Raw genomic sequence first — 27,175 nt, 5'->3', positions numbered from 1 at the left:
CTTTGAACAAGAGGTGGAATTTACAGTATGCAAAATACCTCTACCAAGGCTTTCTACTTCCAGATGGGAAGTGCTTTAAAAAAAAACTCAAGAACGACTCGTTTTTTGATATTCTCAAGCAAAAACCTGTGTTTATACCTCACTAGTTTCTTTCAACGGCACTGTCTAGAGAGCCTAGAAGCCTGGCTCCTTGAGGTTAGCAGTACCTGGTTGCCTAGAACAGGGTCAGAGCCCCAAGCCTTACCTCGTCTTTTGCTTTGAGCAAGGCTTCCAGCTCCTCCAAAGTCTGGGTCAGCTCATCCCTCGTCTCAGACCCACTGGGACCAGGCCCTCCACTCTGAGCCTCCAGCTCTGCCACCTGCAAACACACAACAACAGAGAGTGAGAGATGGTGGGAAAGGAAGAGAGAGAATAACACTAAATAAGGAGTTGTTCAATCCTAGTGTACATGCAATGACAGTGGATGGTTGAACATTAGTTCCTCTCGGCGGTCAGCTATGACGTGTTAAAAGGACCACAATAACACAGAATACATCACTATGGAGACATTTTACTAATTGCCAGAAGGGTTTTAAATTAAGGTTCGCAGATGGAGACATTAATTTGACCTACTTGTATGTGTTTAGCATAGAAATTGACTCAAAAGGTCTGAATTCCACATATACGCATGTGGTGAGTTGTGATTAAAAAGGATGACAAACCGTTTACCCCTTGAAATCAACTCCACAACCATTTTTTTTTTTAAATCCCCCCCCCCCCAATTATTTTCACTTTAACAGACGGGAACATGGTTAGAATCGAACAACAACAAACTGACTTGTTTATTGAAAACTGACTGTAATTTTCATGGGTTTGTGCTCAGCCTTCGCAATTACCATCTCTTCATTTGCATCTCCTCTGCATATTCGTAATGGCCCTTTAAGATTCCATATCATGCCATCCATCGGAGCTCAAGAAAACTGCTGTAGGGGTATCACATTCCTATAGGACCCAAATCCATGTGACAATAACTCAGAGGGAATGATGTTACTGCTTGCGCACAACTGCCCTCATGCCACCGCTGACAATATAGAAAACAGACTTACTGATCAGATTTCTAAAACTACTATCAAGTTGCCTTGCAGGAAAATTAATAGGAGCCTTTACCCACCTAGATAAGAGGAATACCTATGTAAGAGTGCTGTTCATTGACTACAGCTCAGCGTTCAACACCATTGTGCCCTCCAAGCTCATCACCATGCTTAGGACTCTGGGTCTTAACACCTCCCTCTGCAACTGGATCCTGGACTTCCTGATGGGCCGACCCCAGGTGGTGAGGGTGGGCAACGTCACCTCCGCCACGCTGACCCTCAACACAGGTGTTCCATAGGGGTGTGTTCTTAGTCCCCTCCTATACTCCCTGTTAACCCACAACTGCGTGGCCAAGCACAACTCCAACAAGTTTGCTGATGATACAACGGTGGTAGACCTGATCATCGGCGATCATCAGCAAACAGCCTACAGGGAGGTCAGTGACGTGGCAGTGTGGTGCCAGAACAACAACCTCTACGTCAGTAAGACCAAGGAGCTAATTGTGGACAACAGGAAACGGGGGGGGGGCAAGCACGCCCCCATCGACATTGACGGGCTGTAGTGGAGCAGGTCAATAGCTTCAAGTTCCTCTGTATCCAAATCACTAAAGACTTAAAATGGTCCAAACACACGCGCATAGTCGTGAAGGTGGCGTGACAGTGCCTCTTCCCCCTCTGGAGGTTGAAAAAGTTTGGCATGGGCCCTGAAATCCTCAAAACAGTTCTAAAGCTGTACCATTGAGAGCATTTTTACTGGCTGCATCAGTGCCTGTTATGGCAATAGCACCGCCCTCGATCGCATGACGCTATAGTTCGCCTAGCAGTATTGCCTTGCAGAGGCAGTTTGGTGTGGTACATTTGTTGGATTTACTCGAATGTGTGTCTCAAACTGTATGCGTCGACGGCTTGACAGAAATGGTGAATGTTGAACTTTTGTTGCATATATATCCAGATGATGCTGCGTACTATTTTGCGTAATGATGCTGACGGTGTGTTCGAAGCATCACTGGGGCCGAGCTCCCTGCCATCCAGGACATCTATATCAGGCGGTGTGATAGGAAGGCCCGGAAAATCGTTATAAATATAAGGGTAAGGTGGCAGGTACCAACCAGAATCAAACCACCCAAGCCAGACTATTCTCTCTGCTTCCGCACGGAAAGCAGTACCGGTGAATCAAGTATGGCACCAAACAGGCTCTTGAACAGCTTCTGTCCCCAAGCAATAAGACTAATAAGTAGCTAACAAAATAGCTACACAGACTGAGTTAACCTTGTATCTTTATTGACATTTTATTTTTGCACTGTTTCTACGCACACTCCCAGGGCCCTACACACTCACTCCATCATCTGCTCACTCTCATACATTTATAATGACTCTACACTCACACACACCCACTCACATACAAGCTGCTGCTACTCTGTTTATTTTATATCCTGTTGTTGCCTAGTCACCTTACCCCTATACATACTATATCTACCTCCATCAATCCAGTGTTCCTGTACATTGTAAAAGTTGTACTGGAACTGACCCTGTACATAGATAGTATGCTTACTTACTTATTGTGATCTTAATATTTGTGTGTTATTGCATTGTTGAGTTTTGAGTTTGCAAGAAAGGGATTTCACTGTACTTGTGCATGTGACATTGAAACTTGAAACAAGTAACGAATACAATATGGTAAAATGAGCAGAAAAGAGCTTGTATGGCCATTGTTAGCATTGTGAGAGAACCAACAGATGGGCTTTTAAAGCAGTGTGTGCTCTACCATCTCCTGAGATCATTTGTCTTTACAGAGGACGTACGCCTTCGCTCCTACTGCGTCTCAGCTACAGAAGTGCAAGGTAAGACATGAGAGAGCAGGCTGGGGACCAGAGCATCCCTGCAGTGTCAGAGATAACCCCGAAAACAAATCACCAGAGCCCTCATTTAACCTAAACTAGTCTACTGCTTCGAGAGCCTGGAGAAGCCAATGGCTTCTCTGTTCTTCCTCTCTGGTGTTTTGTCTTTTCCTCCCTAACTAAGGCAAGAGAGAAGTAGGGTGTCCTGTCCTAAAACTGCCTCCCAGCCCTGGAGAAATGGTCTAATTCCAACCACCTGGTTGACTTTGTTACAAAAGGTGATAACCTTCACTTTGTTGGACTGAGATGGATGTTGTTCCCCTCAGTGCCTGGAGCTAAAATATGACTGTTGACAGCCATGTTTTCCAGCAGATTTGCTTCTGTGGTACTTTAATCTGCCACATGAAAGAACCTCATTAAGCTTGACCAAGGGCACATTTCTATTTTTTGAATTAAATTATGCAAAACCCATTTCACCCTCTGAATATCGAGCCAAGTCAACAGTGATCTCCCCCGAAAGGAAGAAACATTGTATCAAACCAGTGGTGTCCAAAGCTCTGATAGGAAAAAAATTGGATGCCACAGAATGAAGGGTACCGTAACAGTTTTCCTTGGGTTGGGTTCATTTCAAATCTGCCCACATGCCCAGATCTGGCAGCACCCAAGTGATCATCAATTCACCAGTGGTCAATTTGGTTTGATATTCAATATCCCTATGGGACTAGTTAGGGACCATCAGTAAATTACAATGTACATGGGACAACATTTTAAAATGTCAAAACAAACTATAAATTGTTTAAAATATACAAATATTGAAAGCATTTCATGAAACTACTAAAGGTTGTGCAACATGAAAATGTTGGCCCCTAACTAGCCCCAGATGTAGGCGAACAAATTTTGCCATGGTCCCACACACCAGCCTGCTGAAGCTAATTGGTGAAAAAAGTTGGCTAGCATTAGCTAGCCTAGGCAACTCCAAGACCAGATGGGTACTATAAGCTTGTATCCTCATTGACCTTTTTATTTTTTGTCTCTATGCACACTCACAGGGCCCTACACACACACTCCATCATCTGCTCACTCACACAACATGCACATACATTTATACTGACGCTACACACATGCACAGCCACCCACTCACTCATACAAGCTGCCACTACTCTGTTTATCTTATATCCTGATGCCTAGTCACCTTACCACTATTTATATCTCCCTCCATCACTCCAGTATCCTTGCACATTGTAAATATGGTATTGGAACTCACCCTGTATATAGTATGCTTAGTTACTTGTTGTGTTCTTCATATTTCTTTTTTTTCTAGTATTACATTGTTATTGATTATTACATTGTTGGGTTTTGAGTTTGCAAGAAAAGCATTTCACTGTACTTGTGCATGTGACATTAAAACTTGAAGTTGATTTCCTTGGTCCTTTACTGTGATGTCTTACGAGATCAGCTTCAACATTGAAGATTGTGGGCTCTATCTATCAATGTAATTTTTTAAACCATTTTTAATCCCCTTTATTTTATACCCCCCACCTGAAAATCCCCCCACCTGATTGGTGTAAACAGATGACAACACTTCATGTACACAGAACATATAATTATACATTCCTAATTTCCTCTTTCTGCAAGAGTTGGATTTTCATCCACAGTGGCCAATCCTCCATTTGTTGTGATCTTAACTCCAACCTTCGACAGATTAACCCATCTTTCCCAGAATAATGTCATTTTGTTATTTCCTTTTGCAATACATTCTTCCATTTACTGTGATGTCTTACAAGTGTCCTGAACCTCCCTATTTGTAAAATTTCTACTGCTATTACCCTAAAAATAAATACTTTACCCAAGAGTATAATGATAATTCCCGTTGACTGATGGTGGTTTTTCAGATCCCCTAACAATACAGTTTGCAGGTCCATCTGAACCCTGACATTATGACATAACAACCATTCTGGGACCAGACTCCAAAAGCGATTCACCGATGGACAGTACCAGAAAATATGTTCTATTGATTCTGTTTCCTTGTAGCAGAGTCTGCACAAGGCTGACTGTTCAATGCCCCATATATTGAACGTTCTTTTTGTAGAAAGTATTTGTTGTAATAGCTTAAAAATTGAAAGGAACGGGTTGATGTGTAAATTGTTGTTTGATAACGTCTCTTCCAATTTAGTGGCAAAGCCGCGATGAGTTGGATATAATTTTATGTTGAGCATACACCTCCATACACTATTAGTTGCTTGTGTGACAATTATACTATCCTTGTTTACAATGTCCTTTATAAATATTATACCCTTCTAGTACATTTTTTCCAATATTTTTTGTTGTTGTTGTCTTCAGTACATTAGAGTTTAGCCAGTGGGCTGTAATATTAAATATCCCTTTTCTGGAGGATGAAATGGATTTTTTTTCCCCCAACTCTGTAGGACTAAAAAATGAGGATACTTTAAACATTGGCAATCTACCGAAAATGTAAAGGTTTTAAATCCGCATAAAGGCAAAGAGCCCACTCTTAAACATAGGATGGGCCTCTCTTAGTCACTCTTTTGGTGTGTCCGACAGTTTTCCATTTATATATGAGTAATTAAAACATGATAGTAATGGATCTTTCAGTAGTAAATCAAAAGATAGATACATCTCTATTGGAATGCCATTAAAAACAAGGGATTTCCCCCTTCAAGAGCTGAAGGATTCGTTGCCATAGAAATGTAAATGGCTAAAAGATGAGCCACATTTGTGGTCTCAGATTTGAGTTAGTTAACTCCTCAAACTACATTCATAGCAGTTGTGTTCGGTACCGTTTAAGATTAGAGGACAATTTTTTATGACCATGGCCTTATTTCTATTACTGCATATTGGACAGTGGAGGCTCCTCAGAGGAGGAAGGGGAGGACCACCCTACCCAGTGAATTTCATTTTTATTGTATTTTTATGAAACAAAAAAAGTTTGCCTTTTTAGATAAAACTATACTAAATACAATGAGCATACCAAACATGAGGAACTCCTTCCTAATATTGTTGCGCACACCATCGTCTTTCTCTCTCTGAGTCAACATTTTACGCAGTGCTGGCTAGCTGTAGCTTATCCTTTCAGTACTAGATTAATTCTCGGATTGGATGGACAACATGTCAGTTCATGCGGCAAGAGCTTGATAGGTTGGAGAATTGTTCCGGAAGTCGTCATAATTACTGTGCAAGTCTATGGAAAGGGGTGAGAACCGTGAGCCTCCTAGGTTTTGTATTGAAGTCATTGTACCCAGAGGAGAACGGAAAATAGTTGTCCTCCGGCTACACCATGGTGCTACCCTACAGAGTGCTATTGAGGCTACTGTAGACCTTCATTGCAAAACAGTGTTTTAATCAGTTATATGGTGGTGTGATTATATTTTGTATAGTTTTATCTAAAAAGGATAACTTATTATTATTTTTTAATTCACTGAGAAGGACACCTACATCAACACCCCCCCCCCCTCCCAAAGAAAATCAGGAAATCTAGCCCCTTTAACTGCCACGGGACCACTGATCTTAAGTATATCATCTGCTGTTGCTTTGAGATGGATCTCTTTCATGGTCAGGATCCTACTTCTAACACCAACGTGGCAAAGGGATACCCATTTAACCATTATGCATCTAGATCTTTTGTAGCTGGGACGCAGACAGCCAGAATAGCAGTGGTCTGTCGCCATAGCGCTTACCTGATCTCGGAGCCTCTCAGTCTCTTCCTGATACTCAGCCAGCTGTTTCTTCCACTCCACCACACCAGTGTTAGCCTCGTGAAGCGCCGCCACTAGCTTAGCGTTGCTATGCTGCAGGGTGAACAGCTCTGCCTCCAGGTTAATCTCACATATGGACCTGGTGGAAAAAACAAATCAGAAGATAAGTGTACCATGATTAGACAAATCAGGTCATAGTCAGGTTTAAATTATTGCTCACCAAGTGATATATAGAGCTATTCAGGGGCTTTAGCATGCCTAAATGTGTGACTATTAGATTCAACGGACAAGAGCTTTTAAATAACATGAGGGAGATGGGAAAGTTACACCAGTCTTCTAAGACCACCATCTATGGCCACAGGCAAAAACACCCTCCATACCGTTTCTAACCGCCTGCCAACTACCAACCAACTCACCATAGCAACAGGCACTAAAAAACATACAAGACTCATTACAAGCACGAAAACGACAAGGAGGGGCTGCCAGAGAACATGGGGTGTCAAATTGTGTTTTTGTGTGCTTGTGCGGGATGGAGGGCAGACTGGTGTCTGAAAGGCTCTGTGGTAGAGCCTCATTAATGACCTTGTTTTAAGTACACATGACTCAGCCTCATTCAGTAGTCAGTGGGATCCTGTCAGTGGGTTCCACCTCCCACTTACAACAGCCTCCACAATAGGAAAAACCGTACCGCCTTGAGCCACGACTTGATTTAGCTAGTACATTTCCACAGCTAAAACACAGTCCATTCTGTACATCCTATATAGGAGTTATTATCTAATGGTTTGCTTAAAGCAGTAATCTGTTCTAAAAAGGCTTTGCATCTGCCATTGTGATCACATTTATGCTTTCGCATCACAAGTCACTGAACGTTAATCATCATTTGACACGTTAGCGCAAACGCTGCCCTAGAAATCAGATGGGGAATGCACACTACGCCTGGCGACACAATGTGATATCTGCTCAGTGACTCACTAGGCAACGCAACAGTTGCATGACAACACAAGACAGTGGGTTACAATACACTACATTAAAATGTTACATTTAATAAAATGTCACAGTATGCCACAATTACAATAAAATGTCACATTCTGGCACCAGCTCATATGGGTTTAAAGGTGATTTGAAGACACCAATGTGACTTCACAGAGATAGTGGCACATTAATAACATTTGTAGAAAGATAGTGTGTACAGTATGCTTTTGTCATTCATATACAAGACATGGGAAGTCTACAGTATATTTATTTAACCTTTATTAGGTCAGAAGACCTCTTTCCCAAGGAGGACCTGGTGAAAATCTCAATTGCATACTCCTCGTGTCCTCTCTCCTGGGTTTTGAGAAGGAAGTGAGGAGAGAGGACGCAAAGAGTATGCAATTGAGATTCTCCTCTGGCCATCGTATAGAATGAGTACGGTGGCACAATGGAAGTAGACCTGACTAAGAGCTGTTTGGATCTCATTGAGCATTGTTCCATAACATTACCCTTCAGACAGCATCTTCTTGATGCGCTCCTTCTCTGACGTCAGCTGCTCCATGTCGGCGCTCTTGCTGCGGAACAGCTTGTCCTCAGGCCCATTGACAGTCAGCAGCGGCGGCGAGTGGTGGTCCTCTGACAGCTCCTGGTGTACAACCGGGACATGGTTAGTGACATGACGGATGCGTCATTGAAATGGGTTACCTGTCAACTCCAATCCTACTGCATGTCCAACTCTTCTTTGTTAACTTGCCTCACAATGAAGCTGACCACAAGTACTCTACATTATGAAGGGTAGGGGTGGCCAATCAGCCTCCTGGAGAGCTACTGGGTATGCAGGTTTTTGCTCAAGCCCTACCATCTAACACACCTGCTTCTACTAATCAGTGTCTCATTAAGACCCTGATTAGCTTAATCAGGTGTGTTACAGCAGGGCCAGAGAAAAAGCCTGTGTACCTCAGGAGGATCCTGTGTGACTCAGTTGGTAAACCATGGCGCTTGCAATGCCAGGACTGCGGGTTCGATACCCATGGGGGACTAGTAGGAACAAAAACAGTATGAAAATGTATGCACTCACTTCTTTCTGTAAGTCGCTCTGGATAAGAGCGTCCGCTAAATGACTCAAATGTCAAATGTAAATAGGGTTGGCCACCCCTGATACAGGGCATCAGAGGTAACAGCCTATTGATTGTTTTAGACAAACCAGCGCTCACTTGAATATGTTTTAAATAAAACTGTAACCGCTCTATTAAAGTAGTGAATGAACAAGTATTGTGTCCATCTCATGTGTCTTTTTGAACTAACACAGACAGCACATAAATAAAGAGATAGAGATCTACCCATCTGGTAAATTGGTCCACCTGTTAGGGTAATTAAGAAGACAAATGCTTAAAATAAAGATGGAGCATATCCTAGTGTTCCCATTAAGATCTAATAATTTGTTTTTATCGGAAATGGGAGAGAAATTACTTAATGTCTATTTGTCATAGTTACTTCCCTGCCAGTTGGGGTATGACTGGTTCTATAATATGACAGATACAGGGTAGCTCAGCGTTTGTGATGTGAGCAGACATGTATTGTTCTTGAGGGACATTGAAACCTAACCCCTCTTGTAAGCACAATAAAATGACAGCAAGAAGATGAAAGGCTGTTGCTATACTGTACATTCAAACACCTCATCCAAACGACCGGGTGGCAGCAGAACTCCATCTGCCAAAATTAATTAGGTCATTCTCAGCCACCATATCCATGGCACAGGTTCAAAGTTGAACAGCCAGCCACATGGAGCCACACAGCTGCTAAACGCCTTACTTTGTAGAGCATAGAGCAGCATATGGCTCTTTCCTTTTAAAGTGACTTAAATTCAAAGGAACATTCACTGAGTTACAATGATTCCTTTCATTTGCTTGCCAGTGTATATTGGAAGACAATTCTATGTACTGTACATGAACAAAGCAGTTTATATAAGGATTGCTTTGTTCTACTACAGATATCACAATTTGCAACAGAAGAGCTAAATGTGATATTACTAAACAGACTGAGAAACTTCTAGCCTATTGTGAAGTTAGCTTTTTTCTTTGTAGACCAGCTCTCATGTCTTGGGGCAGCAGGATAGCCTAGTGGTTAGAGCGTTGGACTAGTAACCGGAAGGTTGCAAGTTCAAACCCCCGAGCTGACAAGGTACAAATCTGTCATTTTGCCCCTGAACAGGAAGTTAACCCACTGTTCCTAGGCCATCATTGAAAATAAGAATTTGTTCTTAACTGACTTGCCTAGTTAAATAAAGGTTAAAAAACAATTTAAAGTCTCATTTTGTGTTGGCAAAATTTGCTATGGCTCAATTACACTCAAGTTTGTGAAACCATTTTCCTCAACATAGGCTGAGGAACAAAATCTAACCAGCTCCAAGCTCCCCCCAACAAAAAAAAAAACAGATAAATTGGTTCAAGTCCATCTCTCTCTTTTTTCTCTGTGGCCAGATAGAAAACCAAACCTGATGTCGACAAGTGCAGAGTGCTTCTGTGAGGCATTGATTGCACCCCTACACTCAGAAAAGCTTGTATTATTAATTTGTCTCAGAGTCGGCCTGTCTGTATTCCCACACAGTGTTCTATTTTTACGGCCTAGCCCCTCTCTCGCTATCCTTACAGTATCCAGTATATGGATAACAAAATGCACAAGGCCAGCATTTAAAACGGAGCTGGCGCTAGCTAGGTCCAGAAGAGAGGAGCAAGAAATCAAAGCTAAGACAACTCCACACACCAAAGTATATGGCTAGGGAGCACAGGTCTCTAAATTATTCATACTGTGGATCATGTTGTTTCGGTAATAATGGATTACATATTTCCAATACTTTTCCATCATCATTGACTAACGCATTCCAATTGGAGCAAGCGCAAACATAAGACAGTGATACAAGGTCCAATGCAGCTGTTTTTATCTAAATATCAAATAACTTTTGGGTAACAATGAAGTAAGTACCTTACTATAATTGTTTTCAATTCAAATGTTCATTAAGAAACAAAAATAACTTCTTAGAAAATAGCAATTTTTCAAACAAGAATTTTGCTAGGACTGTCTGGGTGTGGTCTGAGTGGGGAGGGGAAGACTGAAAACTATCTGTTATTGGCAGAGATGTTTGGAACCATCTTTCTTATTGGTCTATTAACTAATTGTGATGTCACCAGGCAGACCAAAACTACATCCCACCACAACAGGCTGAAATTTCAGGCAGTATTTTCAGGTCTTTATAAACTAAAAAGGGTATTATCATAATTTTCACAATATCACATTATTATTCCAACCTCAGTGTGAAATATAGCTATATAAAGACACAGGAAAATCACATTTTCGACTTCACTAGAACTTTTTTTTAAAAAGCTTAAAAAGCAGGATAGCTAATTAGGGTTGGTGTTCAAAGGATGATATCTCAAGTGGAAGATTTTCCCTTTAACTGTACAAACAGATCATATTTGACCATGGGAATATATCCTTCCTTCTGTTTCCCTATGCTCTCCAAATCTGCCCTCACCATACTGTAACTGCATTATTGAGAACAATGGCTCATTGAAACACTTGAGGTTTTCTAGGACAAGAGGCTCTGAACTCCCAAGTCCCATTGAAAATGCATCATGAAGTAGGCCATCTGGGGGACGTGATGGGGACAATGCCTTTGGAATAAAGAGCAGTGAGTGTGCTCTCCCTGTCAGTCGGCAGCAGATAGAAGAGCGGTGTAATAGACATGACACTCACCTGAGAGATCTGTGAGATCAGCAATCCCATGGTGCATCAGTGGCAGAAAAAAAAAAGGGGGGGTCAGAGAGAGGTGTGTTTTCATGAACAGAGCATTAAAAAAAAAAATCTACCTACCAGCAATATTTCAGTGTAAAGCTTGGTTTGCTCCACTGCACACCATTTTATGCAAATAAAAACAAAAAGAGAGTTGCTGGTTATTTCAGTCTGCTATTCACATATGTAAAATGGTAGTTACTTTATATACTGTGAGATTCAGAGGAGACTGAATCAGGCCTTCATGGTCGAATTGCTGCATGAGACAAGGAGTGTGCATGTAGGGTATGTAATCATTATATAAAGTGGCATTGTTTAAAAGGACTAGTGATACATTTATTACATCCAATTTTTAATTATTAAATGGCTAGAGATTTGAGTCAGTATGTTGGCAGCAGCCACTCAATGTTAGTGATGGCTGCCTAACAGTCTGATGGCCTTGAGATAGATGCTGTTTTTCAGTCTCTCGGTCCCAGCTTTGTTGCATCTGAATACGAGGTGAAAAGGCAGTGGCTCCTTGATGATCTTTTTGGCCTTCCTGTGACATCGGGTGGTGTAGGTGTCCTGGAGGGCAGGTAGTTTGCCCCCGGTGATGCGTTGTGCAGACCTCACTACTCTCTGGAGAGCCTTACGGTTGTGGGCGGTGCAGTTGCCGTACCAGGCAGGTGATACAGCCCGACAGGATGCTCTGGATTGTGCATCTGTAAAAGTTTGTGAGTGTTTTTGGTGACAAGTCAAATTTCTTCAGCCTCCTGAGGTTGAAGAGGCGCTAATGCGGCTTCTTCACCCAGCTGTCTGTGTGGGTGGACCATTTCAGTTTGTCCGTGATGTGTTCGCCGAGGAACTTAAAACTTTCCACCTTCTCCACTACTGTCCCGTCGATTTGGATAGTGGGCTGCTCCCTCTGCTGTTTCCTGAAGTCCATGATCATCTCCTTTGTTTTGTTGACATTGAGTGTGAGGTTATTTTCCTAACACCACACTCCGAGGGCCCTCACCTCCACCCTGTAGGCTGTCTCGTCGTTGTTGGTAATCAAGCCTACCACTGTTGTGTCATCCGCAAACTTGATGATTGAGTTGGAGGCGTGCATAGCCACGCAGTTGTGGGTGAACAGGGAGTACAGGAGAGGGCTCAGAAAGCACCCTTGTGGGTTCCCACTGTTGAGGATCAGCGGGGTGGAGATGTTTCCTACCCTCACCACCTGGGGGTGTCCCGTCAGAAAGTCCAGGACCCAGTTGCACAGGGCGGGGTCGAGACCCAGGGTCTCGAGCTTAATGACGAGTTTGGAGGGTACTATGGTGTTAAATGCTGAGCTGTAGTTGATTAACAGCATTCTTACATAGGTATTCCTCTTGTCCAGATGGGGTAGGGCAGTGTGCAGTGTGATTGCGTCGTCTGTGGACCTATTGGGGCGGTAAGCAAATTGGAGTGGGTCTAGGGTGTCAGGTAGAGTGGAGGTGATATGGTCCTTGACTAGTCTCTCAAAGCACTTCATGATGACGGAAGTGAGTGCTACGGGGCGATAGTCGTTTAGCTCAGTTACCTTAGCTTTCTTGAGAACAGGAACAAATAATGGCTATTAATATGGAGTTGGTCCCCCCTTTGCTGCTATAACAGCTTCCACTCTTCTGGGAAGGCTTTCCCCTAGATGTTGGAACATTTCTACAGGGACTTGCTTCCATTCAGCCACAAGAGCATTAGTGAGGTCGGGCACTGATGTTGGGAAATTAGGCCTGGGTCGCAGTCGGCGATCCAATTCATCCCAAAGGTGTTCGGCGGGGTTGAGGTCAAGGCTCTGTGCAGGCAAGTCAAGTCCTTCCACACCAATCTCGAAAACCATTTCTGTTTCGCTTTGTGCACGGGGGCATTGTCCTACTGAAACTGGAAAGGGCGTTCCCCAAACTGTTGCCACAAAGTTGGAACCACAGAATCCTCTAGAATGTCATTGAATGCTCTAGCGTTAAGATTTCCCTTCACTGGAATTGGAAGCCTGAGACCATTATTCATCATCCACCAAACTTTACAGTTGTCCCGATTCATTCGGGCAGTATACCGTTCTCCTGGCATCCACCAAACCCAGATTCGTCCGTCAGACTACCAGATGGTGAAGTGTGATTCATCACTCCAGAGAACAAGTTTCCACTGCTCCAGAGTCCAACGGCAGCCAACTTTACACCAGTCCAGCCGACGCTTGGCAATGCGCATGGTGATCTTAGGCTTATGTGCGGCTGCTTGGCCATGGAAACCCATTCCATGAAGGTCCCTGACGAACAGTTCTGGTCCTGATGTTGCTTCCAGAGGCAGTTTGGAACTCGGGAGTGAGTGTTGCAACTAAGGCCAGACAACGTTTATGCGATATGCACTTCAGCACTATGCAGTCCCGTTCTGTGAGCTTGCTTGTGTGGCCTACCACTTCGCGGCCGAGCCGTTGTTCCTCTTAGATGTTTCCACTTCACAATAACAGCACTTACAGTTGACCGGGGAAGCTGTAACAGGGCAGAATTTTGACGAACTGACTTGTTGGAAAGGTGTCATCCAAAGACAGTGCCACATTTGTGCCACGTTAAAAAGTCACGTAGCTCTTCGGTATGGACTGTTCTACTGCCAATGTTTATCTATGGAGATTACGTTGCTGTGTGCTCGATTTCATACACCTGTCAGCAATGCGTGTGGCTTAACTAGCCTAATCCATTCATTTGAAGAGGTGTCCACATACGGTATTGTGCTGGAGATAATGAAAATGAAGTTGAGAAGTGGTGGAGTTGCCCTTTAAATGCCAGGATGTCATAATCAATTCGACTTCATTTAGTAGAATTCGCTGCACACTATGAGGAAGAGACTCGTCTTTCGAGACACAGGTGTATTTGACAACAGCTGATAAATCAGCTGAGGGGACACACTGTACCAAAATGAACGAATGGCAGAAATCAACACAATAACGTATTAAATGACATTCTCAGTAGGATGAGCATAGTATGTTGATATTTGTTGCTTACTGCATTCGTTTTTACTAAACACTACATTCTAAATAGTATGTAGTATGTAGTTAGTAGTAGTTAAAAACAGATTGAGCTTTCATAGTTATGCCACAGACGTGACAGAACATCTGCCATAACTTTAATGACAAGTCAATTACCATCATCCTTCCATGATGTGGTAACATATTAGGACTGCTGTGTCCATGCTTAATGTTAGCAGATATTTCTTACATTAATGGGCACCACTTGTGTTTAGAGCACAAATCAATACGCACTGTCATATCTACAAATCAATGCAAGTGGTGCTGGAGTGGATTCATTCTTCCTCTGGCTAGTCAGCCATAGCCAGGCTCTGTGTGAATATGGCTCAAAATATAGGGATGAGTGCACTCTAGATGGAGGAGATGAATGTGGACTGTACTGTACAAAGAAATGCGCGGCACTCCAGCCAGTTTCCTAGGTGACCCCATTGCAATTACATTAATCATTCCCACAGGAGCCAAAGGAATGTTCCTCTGGTCACAAAGGACACGGGGGCATAGTTTGTGGAACTAATGTGATAAAACAGGGTGAAATCAGATCACATCCAAATAAGCACCGCTGTAAATAAGCACCGCTGTAAATAAGCACAGATGTAAATAAGCACCGCTGTAAATAAGCACCGCTGTAAATAAGCACCGCTGTGAATAAGCACAGCTGTAAATAAGCACCGCTGTAAATAAGCACCGCTGTAAATAAGCACCGCTGTAAATAAGCACCGCTGTAAATAAGCACCGCTGTAAATAAGCACCGCTGTAAGACATGCAGTTATAAAACGTGACCCGAGAATATCAAACAGGTGTGGACCAGGAAAGCTATGAGGAAGAAAGCATCATTTTTTCAGTTGTATTGTTGGAGTTATGTCACATTTATGAATACGCCTACAATGTCGTCTCTGGGCTATTTATTCTATACTGACCATTGTTTATAGCACATACAAATTATTTGTCAAAAAAATACCTTTAAAATACCTTACACTCGTGGGAATTGGCCTATATGGATAGGGCTGAATTGAAATATTCCTTACAGAAGACATATGGAAAGCATATACATAACCATGGTAGCAATTAAAAGGAAACCGTTTGGAGATTATGGGAAAATTATTAGACTAAAGGTGAGAACACAACAGTTCACCTGACAAGACTGAATTAAACATTTTTCGTGCATTTTACATTTACTTTCCTTTTCACAGCATTTGTTGATAACAAACTCTGAATACATTCAGTAACATGAGAAGAATATTCTTGGAAGATTTGGGGTATATGCAACATAACACAAATGTGAGTGAGAGGTCTAGCTGGTGTTTCCAAGTGGCCACACGCACCTCTCCAAAGTGTGCACAGTTCACTAAGTAATTTCCCACCACTATTACTAAGTAATTTCAATGCACTTTTATGACTCAAGAGTGTCTTCAACTATAAAGTGCTTTTTTTGTTGTCCTAGCTGTGCAGTTGAGGAACTAGAGCAAGCACACTTGTAGTTGTTTTGAACACTGCCCTACATCTCCACCTATACTCTATCTAAAAATGGCCCATTTTAAATCACAATTTGTGTCACGTAGGCATAATTTGAAAACTTGTTCTATTGCCAACATGACTAGTTAAATTATCAAATACGTTTTTAAAGTGTTAGGCTTTCACAAGACAATTCAGAGATAAAGATGGTAATTATTCCACGCATAGAATGGAGTCAGGAGTGTGGTGGTCCGAGACAAATATCCTTCACAATAAATCAAACACAGGCTCATTCTGTTCAGGACAACCCAGGGTATAACACCATGTCATCTTGTACAACAAACACTGGCTCATTCTGTTCAGGACAACCCAGGGTATAACGCCATGTCATCTTGTACAACAAACACAGGCTCATTCTGTTCAGGACAACCCAGGGTATAACACCACGTCATCTTGTACAACAAACACTGGCTCATTCTGTTCAGGACAACCCAGGGTATAACGCCATGTCATCTTGTACAACAAACACTGGCTCATTCTGTTCAGGACAACCCAGGGTATAACGCCATGTCATCTTGTACAACAAACACAGGCTCATTCTGTTCAGGACAACCCAGGGTATAACGCCATGTCATCTTGTACAACAAACACAGGCTCATTCTGTTCAGGACAACCCAGGGTATAACACTGTGTCATCTTGTACATCAAACACAGGCTCATTCTGTTCAGGACAACCCAGGGTATAACACCATGTCATCTTGTACATCAAACATAGGCTCATTCTGTTCAGGACAACCCAGGGTATAACGCCATGTCATCTTGTACATCAAACATAGTGATCATAAAGGACTGTAGACAGTATAAACACTGCTTCCCGTTGACTAGTTATTTTCTGAGGGAAAAAACGGCCTTCTACTCTTGGCAGCTACTCATGTTCAATGGCTTCACACCCCCCCTGCTCTCATGAAATGCATGTTGCTACAACAACGAATAATCCAAATGGCCTTAACAAGTTTATCAAACAATGGATTCCAATTTGCTGAAATTAATTGGACGAGCGATTGAGTCAGGTCGGCTCTGTAACAATGAGCTGTATAACAATGTGATTTCCAAATGCAATTCGTTTGTATTTACATAGATTGCATCTCCCACCCACACTGGCTCAAGCTGTCATTATTGATACAGCAAATCCCTCAAATGTAATCCAGTGATAATATATCCCATATTAATTCCCAATTCCCAAGAAACAAACACCATAGTTCCATTCAGCAAACAAGAAAATATTTTGAGGAGTTGGAAATTATTTTGGAAGGTGTCCATTAATGAACTTAAAAGTTATTACACTCAAAATGATATCACCCAAAGGAGGCTATCTGGCCATTTCAACAGTTAGTGCCGTAGATATCCTAGAAAAAAAATCCCTTTATATATGACTCTGCCCCTCTCACACTTCCCCATGAGGAGGCGGCATTACAGTTACTTCGTTTAAATTGAAATCAGCCTGTTTCCGCCTACCATCCCCATTTTTCATGCATGAAATCCTTTAATAGGGTTAACCAAATGGCCAAATAATAGAATGGTCAGACAGAGCATCTATCTAATCCCAAGAGAATCCAATGTGTCTAAAATAGATAGTGTGTGTGTGTGTTAACATTCATATGGTCCTGAGGATAGCACTGCTAAGCCCTGTGCTTATCTGTCATGCCTCAGCAGTTAGCTTATGGGGCTAATTGAGCAGCTGCAGTTCCATACCTCACCTGAGGGGCAGCGATATTTAGCGCAGGGTTGATCAGTTCAAATTTCTCCTGGGATTTCTCCCTGGCAAGACGTGCTGCCTCCTTCACTTCCTTGAACTGGTCTGAAAACTACAGATAAAAGGAAATAAAATTATCAGAACGATTACTCAACAAGTGCATTAGAAATGTGTTACTTTTGAATTTTCAACTAATCTAAAAACATTGGCGGTGACTAACCTGCTGAAGCTGTTGCTCGGTGGCAAAGCCCAGTCCGTACACGGTGTTGGCACGACTGTCAGCCCACTGGCCAAACTTCTGGGATGTTTTGGTGAATGTCATGTTGGGGGTGATGGTGCTGTTGATGATGGCCTGTGATGTATGTCAGAGACCGAGGCATAAAGCAACTGTTTATTTCTGATCAGCAAAGCAAAGCTTCACGCGTCACTGTATGATTCTGTCACCTTGCCTGGGGCCTACTGATAAGGAATCCACAGAGAATAAACAAAAAAACATTACCAACAGATCAGACAAAGGCATTATTGTGCAAAATGCACTGAATTGCAGACGTATCAAATGTTCAGTGGCCCTCTATAACCAGCTCAACCCTTTCAGTGAGCGAGAACATAAGACGTTTTGAATTCTCATTGAATATTCAAAGAAAATAGATAGAGAATACATCCACTCGCTCCAGAATTGTCAGAAACCTTAGCAAAAGACTAATAATGTGGTTTTGCTCACTACCATTGAAGCATCCTTTGTAGGACAAGTTATCAGGGGGGGGCATGGCTATAAATGTTACATGCTCATTAGTCAATATCAGCCGAGCTACCATATAATGAGAGTTTGTGTGTGTGTGTTGGGAAGCAGCCACTGCCCCCAAGTCATCAAGTTCAATACCCTACCCCATCCTGTTAGTCTGCCCTGTATGGAGCTCATGTGTGCCCGATTGGGTAAAAGACACACTCTGTCATGTATGGATATTGCACGCGCCATGTATCCAAACATGCATGGCGAGAAGCAGTCACCGGTCGGTGGGTGTAGCAAGCTACTTGGTTTAAATATCAACAGTACTACTACTGCCACAACAGCATAACATTTGATTAACACTAGATTTACATCCATTTTTTATCTTGTTGGCTGATGGCCTAAACACAGCAGCACTTCATTTATTTCCTTACAGAATCATAGTGGTGGGAATACATTTGTCAAAGTTATAGAAACACTGCCGTCTGTCCGGAAATAGATGAAATAATTCAGAATAGGCTACTACATCATGAATAGACCTATAATTTAGTCACAGGGGATCAATAGCTTTTTTTTTAATTGCCCAGCTGTAGATTGTTTGTAGCCCACTAATAAGGCAAGTGCAGCAAATCTGTCAGTGAACAGTATGAAGACAACAGGCCTTTCGCAATATTTCAAATACAATCACAGGAAGGTTGGAAAAGAAATGTCTCCTTCTGAAAATACTTATTTGTCTGCTGTAGACTACCAACATATTTTATCAATAGGCCTATTGAGCGAACATTGCTTTACAAAGTAAAACAAGAGAGATATGTTTTTGGTACAAGTGCATCGGCCATCTCAGGCGAGTGATCAGCAATGAAGAATTGGGGGGGCACTAGTGATGTAATTTTGATTGCGGGGGAGGCACTAGTGATGTCTGCAGTTTTCGATTTAGCTATTTGTTTCAAGTGTATTAGTCTAGAAATAAATCTCTTTGCCAAAATTCATCATCTCTCCCATGTCTTATTCGACTAGCAGTTGTTCTGAAATGTTTATTTATTGCCTACATTTTACTCCCTCCCCTATGTTTAATATAACACACAAATTAATTAACAATTTCGGTTACCTATCCTGGCGTGAATTATGGAAATTGGAAGGGGGGGGCTTTTCTTGCCTGCCGAAATAGTTTTCAGCGCCCTCTACTGTTCTCTCTACCCATCCCATCCTGCTTTTCCCTCTTACGGCTTTTCTTACATTTTTTTAAATACACTTTTTCCTATTCGTTTTTAAGAATGTAGGTACAGTACTAATAAAATAATAATAATATATATTTATTTTTCGCCCATCTTTAAAAATGTAAGTCAACATGAGTTCATATCCATATCACATATCTCCCCCCTTGGGTTGTGCCGTGGCGGAGATCTTTGTGGGCTATATTCGGCCTTGTCTCAGGATGGTAAGTTGGTGGTTGAAGATATCCCTCTAGTGGTGTGGGGGCTGTGCTTTGGCAAAGTGAGTGGGGTTATATCCTTCCTGTTTGGCCCTGTCTGGGGGTGTCCTCGGATGGGGCCACAGTGTCTCCTGACCCCTCCTGTCTCAGCCTCCAGTATTTATGCTGCAGTAGTTTATGTGTCGGGGGGCTAGGGTCAGTTTGTTATATCTGGAGTACTTCTCCTGTCCTATTCGGTGTCCTGTGTGAATTTAAGTGTGCTCTCTCTAATTCTCTCTTTCTTTCTCTCTCTCGGAGGACCTGAGCCCTAGGACCATGCCTCAGGACTACCTGATATGATGCCTCCTTGCTGTCCCCAGTCCACCTGGCCGTGCTGCTGCTCCAGTTTCAACTGTTCTGCCTTATTATTATTGGACCATGCTGGTCATTTATGAACATTTGAACATCTTGGCCATGTTCTGTTATAATCTCCACCCGGCACAGCCAGAAGAGGACTGGCCACCCCACATAGCCTGGTTCCTCTCTAGGTTTCTTCCTAGGTTTTGGCCTGTCTAGGGAGTTTTTCCTAGCCACCGTGCTTCTACACCTGCATTGCTTGCTGTTTGGGGTTTTAGGCTGGGTTTCTGTACAGCACTTTGAGATATCAGCTGATGTACGAAGGGCTATATAAATACGTTTGATTTGATTTCCACCTGGATGACAGCACATCATCAGCAAGATGGAGATGCTCTTCATCCGAGGGAATGCCTGCCCATTCTGAGATGTTAGATAATCTGAGATGATCACATCATTTACATTCCAGCCCTTGTCAGCTCCAGATTTGACTACTACAACTCACACCCTGCTGGAAACCCTGCATTCTCAGATTCACCTCTGTTATTAATCTCTATATTGTAATCAATAAAGTGTTTCAAAATGATGTACTTTTATTAACATATGTTCAGATTATTCCTGAGAGAGAAGGGGTGTAATATCTCCAGAAGGGTGTGTGGTACCCTTCCTCACCCATGCCAACAAGATATTACTTCTTGTGGGGTCTTTGCCTTGAAAGTAAGTATGAGAGTATAAGTAATGTGCAATTAACCTACTGAAAGTATACTGACTAAAAGGCAAAACAGAATTGTCAAATTATATTATAGCTGTAGAAAAAAAAAGAGGAGGAAGGAAAGCACTGCTAAGAATATTATAGCTGTTTTGTTGTATACTTGCAAATTAGATTCTTAAGTGTAACATCATTTTGTTGGGGAAAACTGAAATGCCCATCAAATGTTTTATGCTCCAAAATGTTAATGTTCGCTACATTCGGAATTTTGAGATGATGAATTCTGAAAGTTGTTTTAATTTTTTTAGGAGGGGTCCAGAGGTGTCTTTTTTTATTTTGAGCACCTGCCCCCTTAAAAAGGTCTGTGCAGTGCACTGGTGCTACTCAGCTGTTCAAACATACTGCAATGAGGACATGTTGCTAAGAGTGAGCCAGCAGGGTTCATATCTCACCTTGGTGCCCCCCACACTGATGATGCGATACACAGTCCGGTTGGCATCGTAGAAGAAGGAGACGGTGACTGCATGCTTGCTGGCAGGGAGCCAGTTCCTCTTGGTGGCCGGGTCTATCTGGAAGACGTGTGCTCTGGCACTGAAGATGGGTTGTTCCCTTCAGGGAAGACACACAACAGTATTTAGCATTAGCAACACAAGACTGTCACTCACTGTCATTCCCTTCCAAGACATGTAGGTGAAATGGAGGATGTACGCCAGAGGGGTATACTACAACCAGAAATAAGTATTGATTTTCTGGCTCATTAAGAAATCTAAGTTTAGATATGTGTTTTTGTTTGTTGAGTAAATTAGACCATGCCCATTTCAAGCTCTCTCAGACATTCCAAAATGGATGATACTTAATTATTTTTGCCAAGCCTCTGGGTATTGTTGTGGGTTTAGGTTAGGAGAGAGGCCATCTGTTAAATGAACCATCAATCGATTGTGGTTGGATATTACAATAAGATGTTGTGGGTAGCTTCAAACACATTAAAAGAGAACGCAACATTACACAACTAATAGAGTTTATACAATGCTATTATATGTAATGTACTGTTCTCCCAATAGTTCAATTAGCTAGCTATATTGACTTTAATGAGCACAATGTCCAAAATAATCTTTGTACTTTGTGAAAGGAGAAGGTGAAAGAACAATTCAGTGCCTTGTTCCCTTTCACTTGGATTCCATTGAAACCAGGAGATAGGCATAGTAATGAAGTCAGGATGTAGCTGGTGTTTTCACCCATGACCCCAAATACAACAACCCGTATGCTTAGCAAGAAGAGCCCTTTGTAAAACTATGGTCAGATCTAATTTGATTTTGTGTTCAAAATATCTGAGGAATGGTTCTGACAACAACAAAAACATTTAAAAATTGAAACAAATCACGGATTAATGACAAACCAATCTTGATTTCAATCGAGGTTCTCACTTGGCTACTTCTTATTTGTTTTTGACAAAGAGGAATAACTGTTTGGATGATTATCACAACATGGACTCATTACAGAATTGGTCTCCTACTTGGCCTTTCATCATATCACTTTTAGTCTGTCTGAGAAAATTACAACTGTTATTGGATCTCAGGAGGGAAATGTATATCAGTCATGTTGCATCAAGTTGAACTTGATGAAATGCATAGATTAACATGGAGCCCAAACCGAGGCCTCGGAAGGGAAGGCAAAGGACCGTGGAGAGTAGGAGGCAGGGGGGGGGGGAGGGGTGACAGTGATACACATTGTGGGGCACATTCTGTGCAGCCCTGCAAGGTCAAGGAGGAACCTGGGTGGAAGTGGGAACCTCAACCCACCACAATGTATTCTACTGAGACGTTTACATTATGTTTGTATTCTTATCTTGTTCCATTTCTTATTGTTGTTGAATTCGTTGAGAAGGAACCTGCAAGTAAGCACTTCATTGGACGGTATATACCATGTGTATCCTGTACATATGAATAATAAAACTTGAAAACATCCTTTCCGTTCTCCGCCAGTGTTGTACAACGCTCTATTAGCCTCTGCGCTGCCATGTCGAACCAGCCTTACAGTGTTGTGCTCAAGTATCCTAAAGATGAGGTAAATATTGCAATGACATTTTCAATGCAACATGGCTCCGCAAAGGTCTTAATACCATCCAGGGTTGTCCGGATAGATAATAAACCTACTCTATATAATATTCACCCCCTCTCCCCTTTTACACAGATACATACCCTCACTCAAACATGAACTGAATGGCATGTGTGTACAGTATTACATGAAACTGATTAATGGAAAAACAAGTGTGTACTGTATAGCTCGATACAATACATTCCAGAAGCATGTTGGCATTGACTAGTCTATACATAGTGTTCTATAAATTATATTCTATAAAACATACAGGGAATGATTGAAACAAACAAGCTGGAGCTGTATGATCAGCAGGGACAGTGGGGAGAGGATGGCTAGAAAGGTGAGTGGACAGCTAGATGAGGGAGGGAACTGCAGGAAAATACTATTCTCTTGGCTTGCATCCCAGGCTGATATCCCCACTTATCTATATTTCATCACCTTCCCTGTGCTGTACACATGCCTATATCCTAATCTAAATGTTTCACAACAATAAATTAATCATGGGCCTTGTGTCTGGCCAAATCACTTCTGTGGGAATCAGTGACATTTAGGGCAAATGGAATAAAGGTTCATCATAAGCGGAGGGTTAATGCTGGCATCGGTCCAGACCACCAGCTTTCAACCTCAGGTGTACTTGACAAGAGAATGTAAAATTCTATATAAATAGCCAAACACCCTCTCAGCGAAAAACAAGTGCATGAAACAAAGAGCATTGTGGTAAAATGATCTAACTCTCAATCAATATTACACCTCATTATTACACTGACTGTTCAAATGTAGACTTCAAACGTGTCACCTTGTTAACAAGCCTGTGAAACAACAAACCAAGTAGATTTAAAATATAATAAGTAATGCAATTGCATGTTCTCTGGTGCATATTGAAGACTTGTGTGTAAAGAAGTCCAACTCTTAACATTTCGCAGTGAAGGCAAGTGATATCGATTGTTTCTTTCTGGAGTCAGTTTCTGCATTTACATTTGACATCAGCTTCTTGCTCAAATTCTGAGTTCAACTTTAAAACGCACTTTCCCAGTGACCCCTGGGTGTGTGGGTTCACCCAGAGACACTGAGTGTCATCACTGGCTAATCCCCCTCACTTGTCTCTTCATCTCACGCTTAAACTCTCTCAGTAGTTCATCTCCCATAGCCACTGAACTGAAAACGACCCCCTATATGAATCAGCTGCCTAAAATGCCCATGAATTAGTTATTCTATAGTCTTTGAAAGCTTCAAACTGTCAAAAAAGCTCTCTGTATGCAATACCTAAGAAATCTAAAACCAACATGTTCCAAACTCCACTCCATGTGGTATGGAGATTTACTTAATGAAACAAAGGACATCTTCCATGGGGAAAATAGACTACAGAATACTACAGGTAATCTATGTTAAACAATGGTTTTAGAAGAATCCAAATGACATACTTCATGCCAAATGTATAAAATGTCTCCAATATACTACCGCTGATTCTTTGAAAATATTTGATGATTGAGAAAACACTACGTATTAGAGAGAAACTCATTTTGACTGAAGTTCTCCTTTAAGTGTTTGGCAATTCCACACTAACAGAATGATGCTGAGATTCCAATATTTCACTTTATGCCAAACAAAAAACAATAATTGCAAAGTTAAACATATTATACAACTCCATGCACAAGGATGACTTTAAAACATGTCTACTGAAAATTGTACAAAAACACATTTACGTGTTTTTCAAGTATTATTTTTAAATATTTTACTTTGCAATCATTTGACATACATTTTAAAGTGACAAATCTGAGTCTTGGCATCATTCTGTTACAGTGGAGTAGCCCAGTTTCATTCCTATGACCACCGTAGAGACGAGTGAGCCTCATGTCGAAATTCCTGAGCCAGCGAAAGTGTCCGGCCCAGTTCAGCAACATGACACTGCACAACTAAATACCAAAATAGCAGTGGAAACGCTAACTCATAACTACTCATCAAGAAGTCGACATCTCAGCTCATATATCGTCTTCTATCAAGGTGCTGACGTTTCTCATTCTTTAATTCACACATTCTTCTCCTGGGACCAAACTATGGTCTACTACCAAACATCAAATGGAATTCTCAACAACTCAACTCTGTTAACAATACAACATTGCCTTTCGCTAAAGAACCAGGAAACTTGCCAAAACTTTCTTAGCATAATCTTCACTTGTATTAACTTCAGGCTCTAAACTTGAAAGTCATTAGGCTCTAGGAATACATGCATGTCTAACTGATACATTTCTGTAGTCAAGAAATAAAAGGTGCTTGGGAGAGAGAATATTGCATGCATAAGCAAAAGCAAAAACAGCATTGAATTCTCCTTGAGCATTAGGCTATAGGCCACAAAAGACTACTTCATGGCATATACAGTGATCATCTTTTTCGAATTTTACTCAAAGTTGCGCAATACAAAACAGCTCATATTTTTGGGACAATTGGTTTAGGCGCAATGCCTTAGACACAATGCAGTAATTTATGAGGACAAAGTCATGGCAAATGCATTCTAGCGCAGAAACCAAACCTGCAGATTACGACAGGCAAGACAAATCCAGTTTGTACTTCATTATGTACTGTAGGTGTTCTAATACCAATGTTTAGCAATGGATTATAATATCACAAGAGATTTGATGTGACAAGATGGGGGAATTGGGGGGAGGGTTGTCGATGAGGGGGTACTTTTTGGGGACAGAGTAAATGGACAATGAATAAGCACGATAATACCTTTCTCTGTGTGATGGATACATTTTTACAGTTCAGGGAAGGCTCCTTTTTCTGTGATGGAAATAAAAGAAAACACATCAATTTAGACTTTTTGTTGAAGTGGAATGAACTTCAAGACTGCTGTTTTTGTCAGGACAAATGAAAACAGAACGAGTTAGTAAGTGTTTGACAGTGTGGAACAATGTGGCCATAGTCAAGGTGAACCTTTATATGGTCATGAGTGTAGGCTGAGGGCTGTTATCAAGGTTGAGGATATTGAAATTAGGTGAGTTGAAAATAAATATAAGATCATTAAGAAAAAATTGTAGGTATTTTATGAACAAAATATTTAGGAAATGTTTGTGGGTCAATGCATAAATACATACATTACACCCTAGCTTGAGTTTAGATCCCTGTAATATGGATATAGTCAGCTAATTACATCCATACATTAGGGCGATAACATGCCCAAGTTTACAGCATATTTCAAATCAAATTCATGCATTTGGGTCATTTACATATACCACCTTTAACTCATCCCAAACTTCACTTTTTGTCCTAGCCTTTTCAAAAGATTGTAGAGAAAGCGCAACTTGGTTTGAGAAACTAGAAAGCTGCACTCACCCCATATCGTTAAAATATTCCTGTCTCCTTGCAGGATATAAAATTCCAGTCTTATCTCAATCGACAGGTAATCTCTTTCTCTATTATTTTCTCTTTCTTTTGACTCCGAATAGAATAACAAATCGTATCGCAGGTCACTGTAAAGTGAATTCCTTTATAATTGTAGAGTAGGCTACGTTGCATTACATTTCTGGAACACGGAAACCAATAAACGTTCTGAAGGAAAAATAACTTGAAACCATTTCAAATGTAGTAGCTCGGTTGTTTACAATCAATTGTTAGAATAAAGCTTTCCTTTGTCCGTATAATATATCCAGCGAATCCTGTTCTTTGTCACTCTTTCTTTGTGGTTGCACAATAATCTTGTGATTTAACGCCTCTCAAAATGCGAGGGAACTATTCGAAATTCTACAAAAGTACAAATACGTAGGCTGCTCCCCCTGATGAGTGTCAGCCCACAGTAATTAAATTCCTTCTGCAATCTGCATTTTGTTGTTCTGCCTGCTCTGTCCATTCTGATCTGGATTAACGTTCAACACTTCCATGCTCAATTTGAATTTGAGACCCTCTCTAACACCACCTGCTGGTTGCTATTTGGCCAATCAAATTACATTGCCTAACCCACTTCACACTATTTGAAATATGAAATATAATATTCCAATGGCTTGTAGCCTGACTTGAAAGCACACTCTCCACTTGTAATGAGGTTTGATTGAAATAATGGCATTAACATAAGTATATTTCAAACGATTGATGGCTGAAATCAGAAATACATTCACATTATGGGTGTAATAGATCATTGCAATTGCTGCTTGGAATAAAAAATGCTCTGGCTATAAAGGTAGACTTCAATGAGAAGGAAATCAATTTCTGTACTAGGTATGTTTTTTTAAATGTTATTTTACTGTATTTACAAGAACTCTCCCTGAGCTGTCCCTGTA

The 27,175-nt window shown here is 41.4% G+C and overlaps 1 protein-coding gene across 1 annotated transcript in view; it reads right to left on the bottom strand.

Annotated features, from left to right (window-relative positions):
- The window catches only part of LOC135524661 (homer protein homolog 3-like), a 32,307-nt gene extending 5,535 nt beyond the window's left edge, over window positions 1–26,772 (bottom strand). The window contains exons 1-8 of the mRNA XM_064952391.1: window positions 26,235–26,772; window positions 25,632–25,682; window positions 21,260–21,416; window positions 17,827–17,958; window positions 17,611–17,718; window positions 8,103–8,239; window positions 6,604–6,760; window positions 245–358 (exon numbers count right to left, since the gene is read on the bottom strand). Coding sequence (XP_064808463.1) covers window positions 245–358; window positions 6,604–6,760; window positions 8,103–8,239; window positions 17,611–17,718; window positions 17,827–17,958; window positions 21,260–21,416; window positions 25,632–25,654 — 828 coding nt within the window. The 5' untranslated portion in view covers window positions 25,655–25,682; window positions 26,235–26,772. The remainder of the gene's footprint in view (window positions 1–244; window positions 359–6,603; window positions 6,761–8,102; window positions 8,240–17,610; window positions 17,719–17,826; window positions 17,959–21,259; window positions 21,417–25,631; window positions 25,683–26,234) is intronic.
- Between the last annotated feature and the right edge of the window lie 403 nt (window positions 26,773–27,175).

Source organism: Oncorhynchus masou, chromosome 31, assembly GCF_036934945.1.
Source record: "Oncorhynchus masou masou isolate Uvic2021 chromosome 31, UVic_Omas_1.1, whole genome shotgun sequence".
Lineage (NCBI taxonomy): Eukaryota > Metazoa > Chordata > Actinopteri > Salmoniformes > Salmonidae > Oncorhynchus > Oncorhynchus masou.
This window is presented reverse-complemented; position numbering and strand designations above follow the sequence as displayed.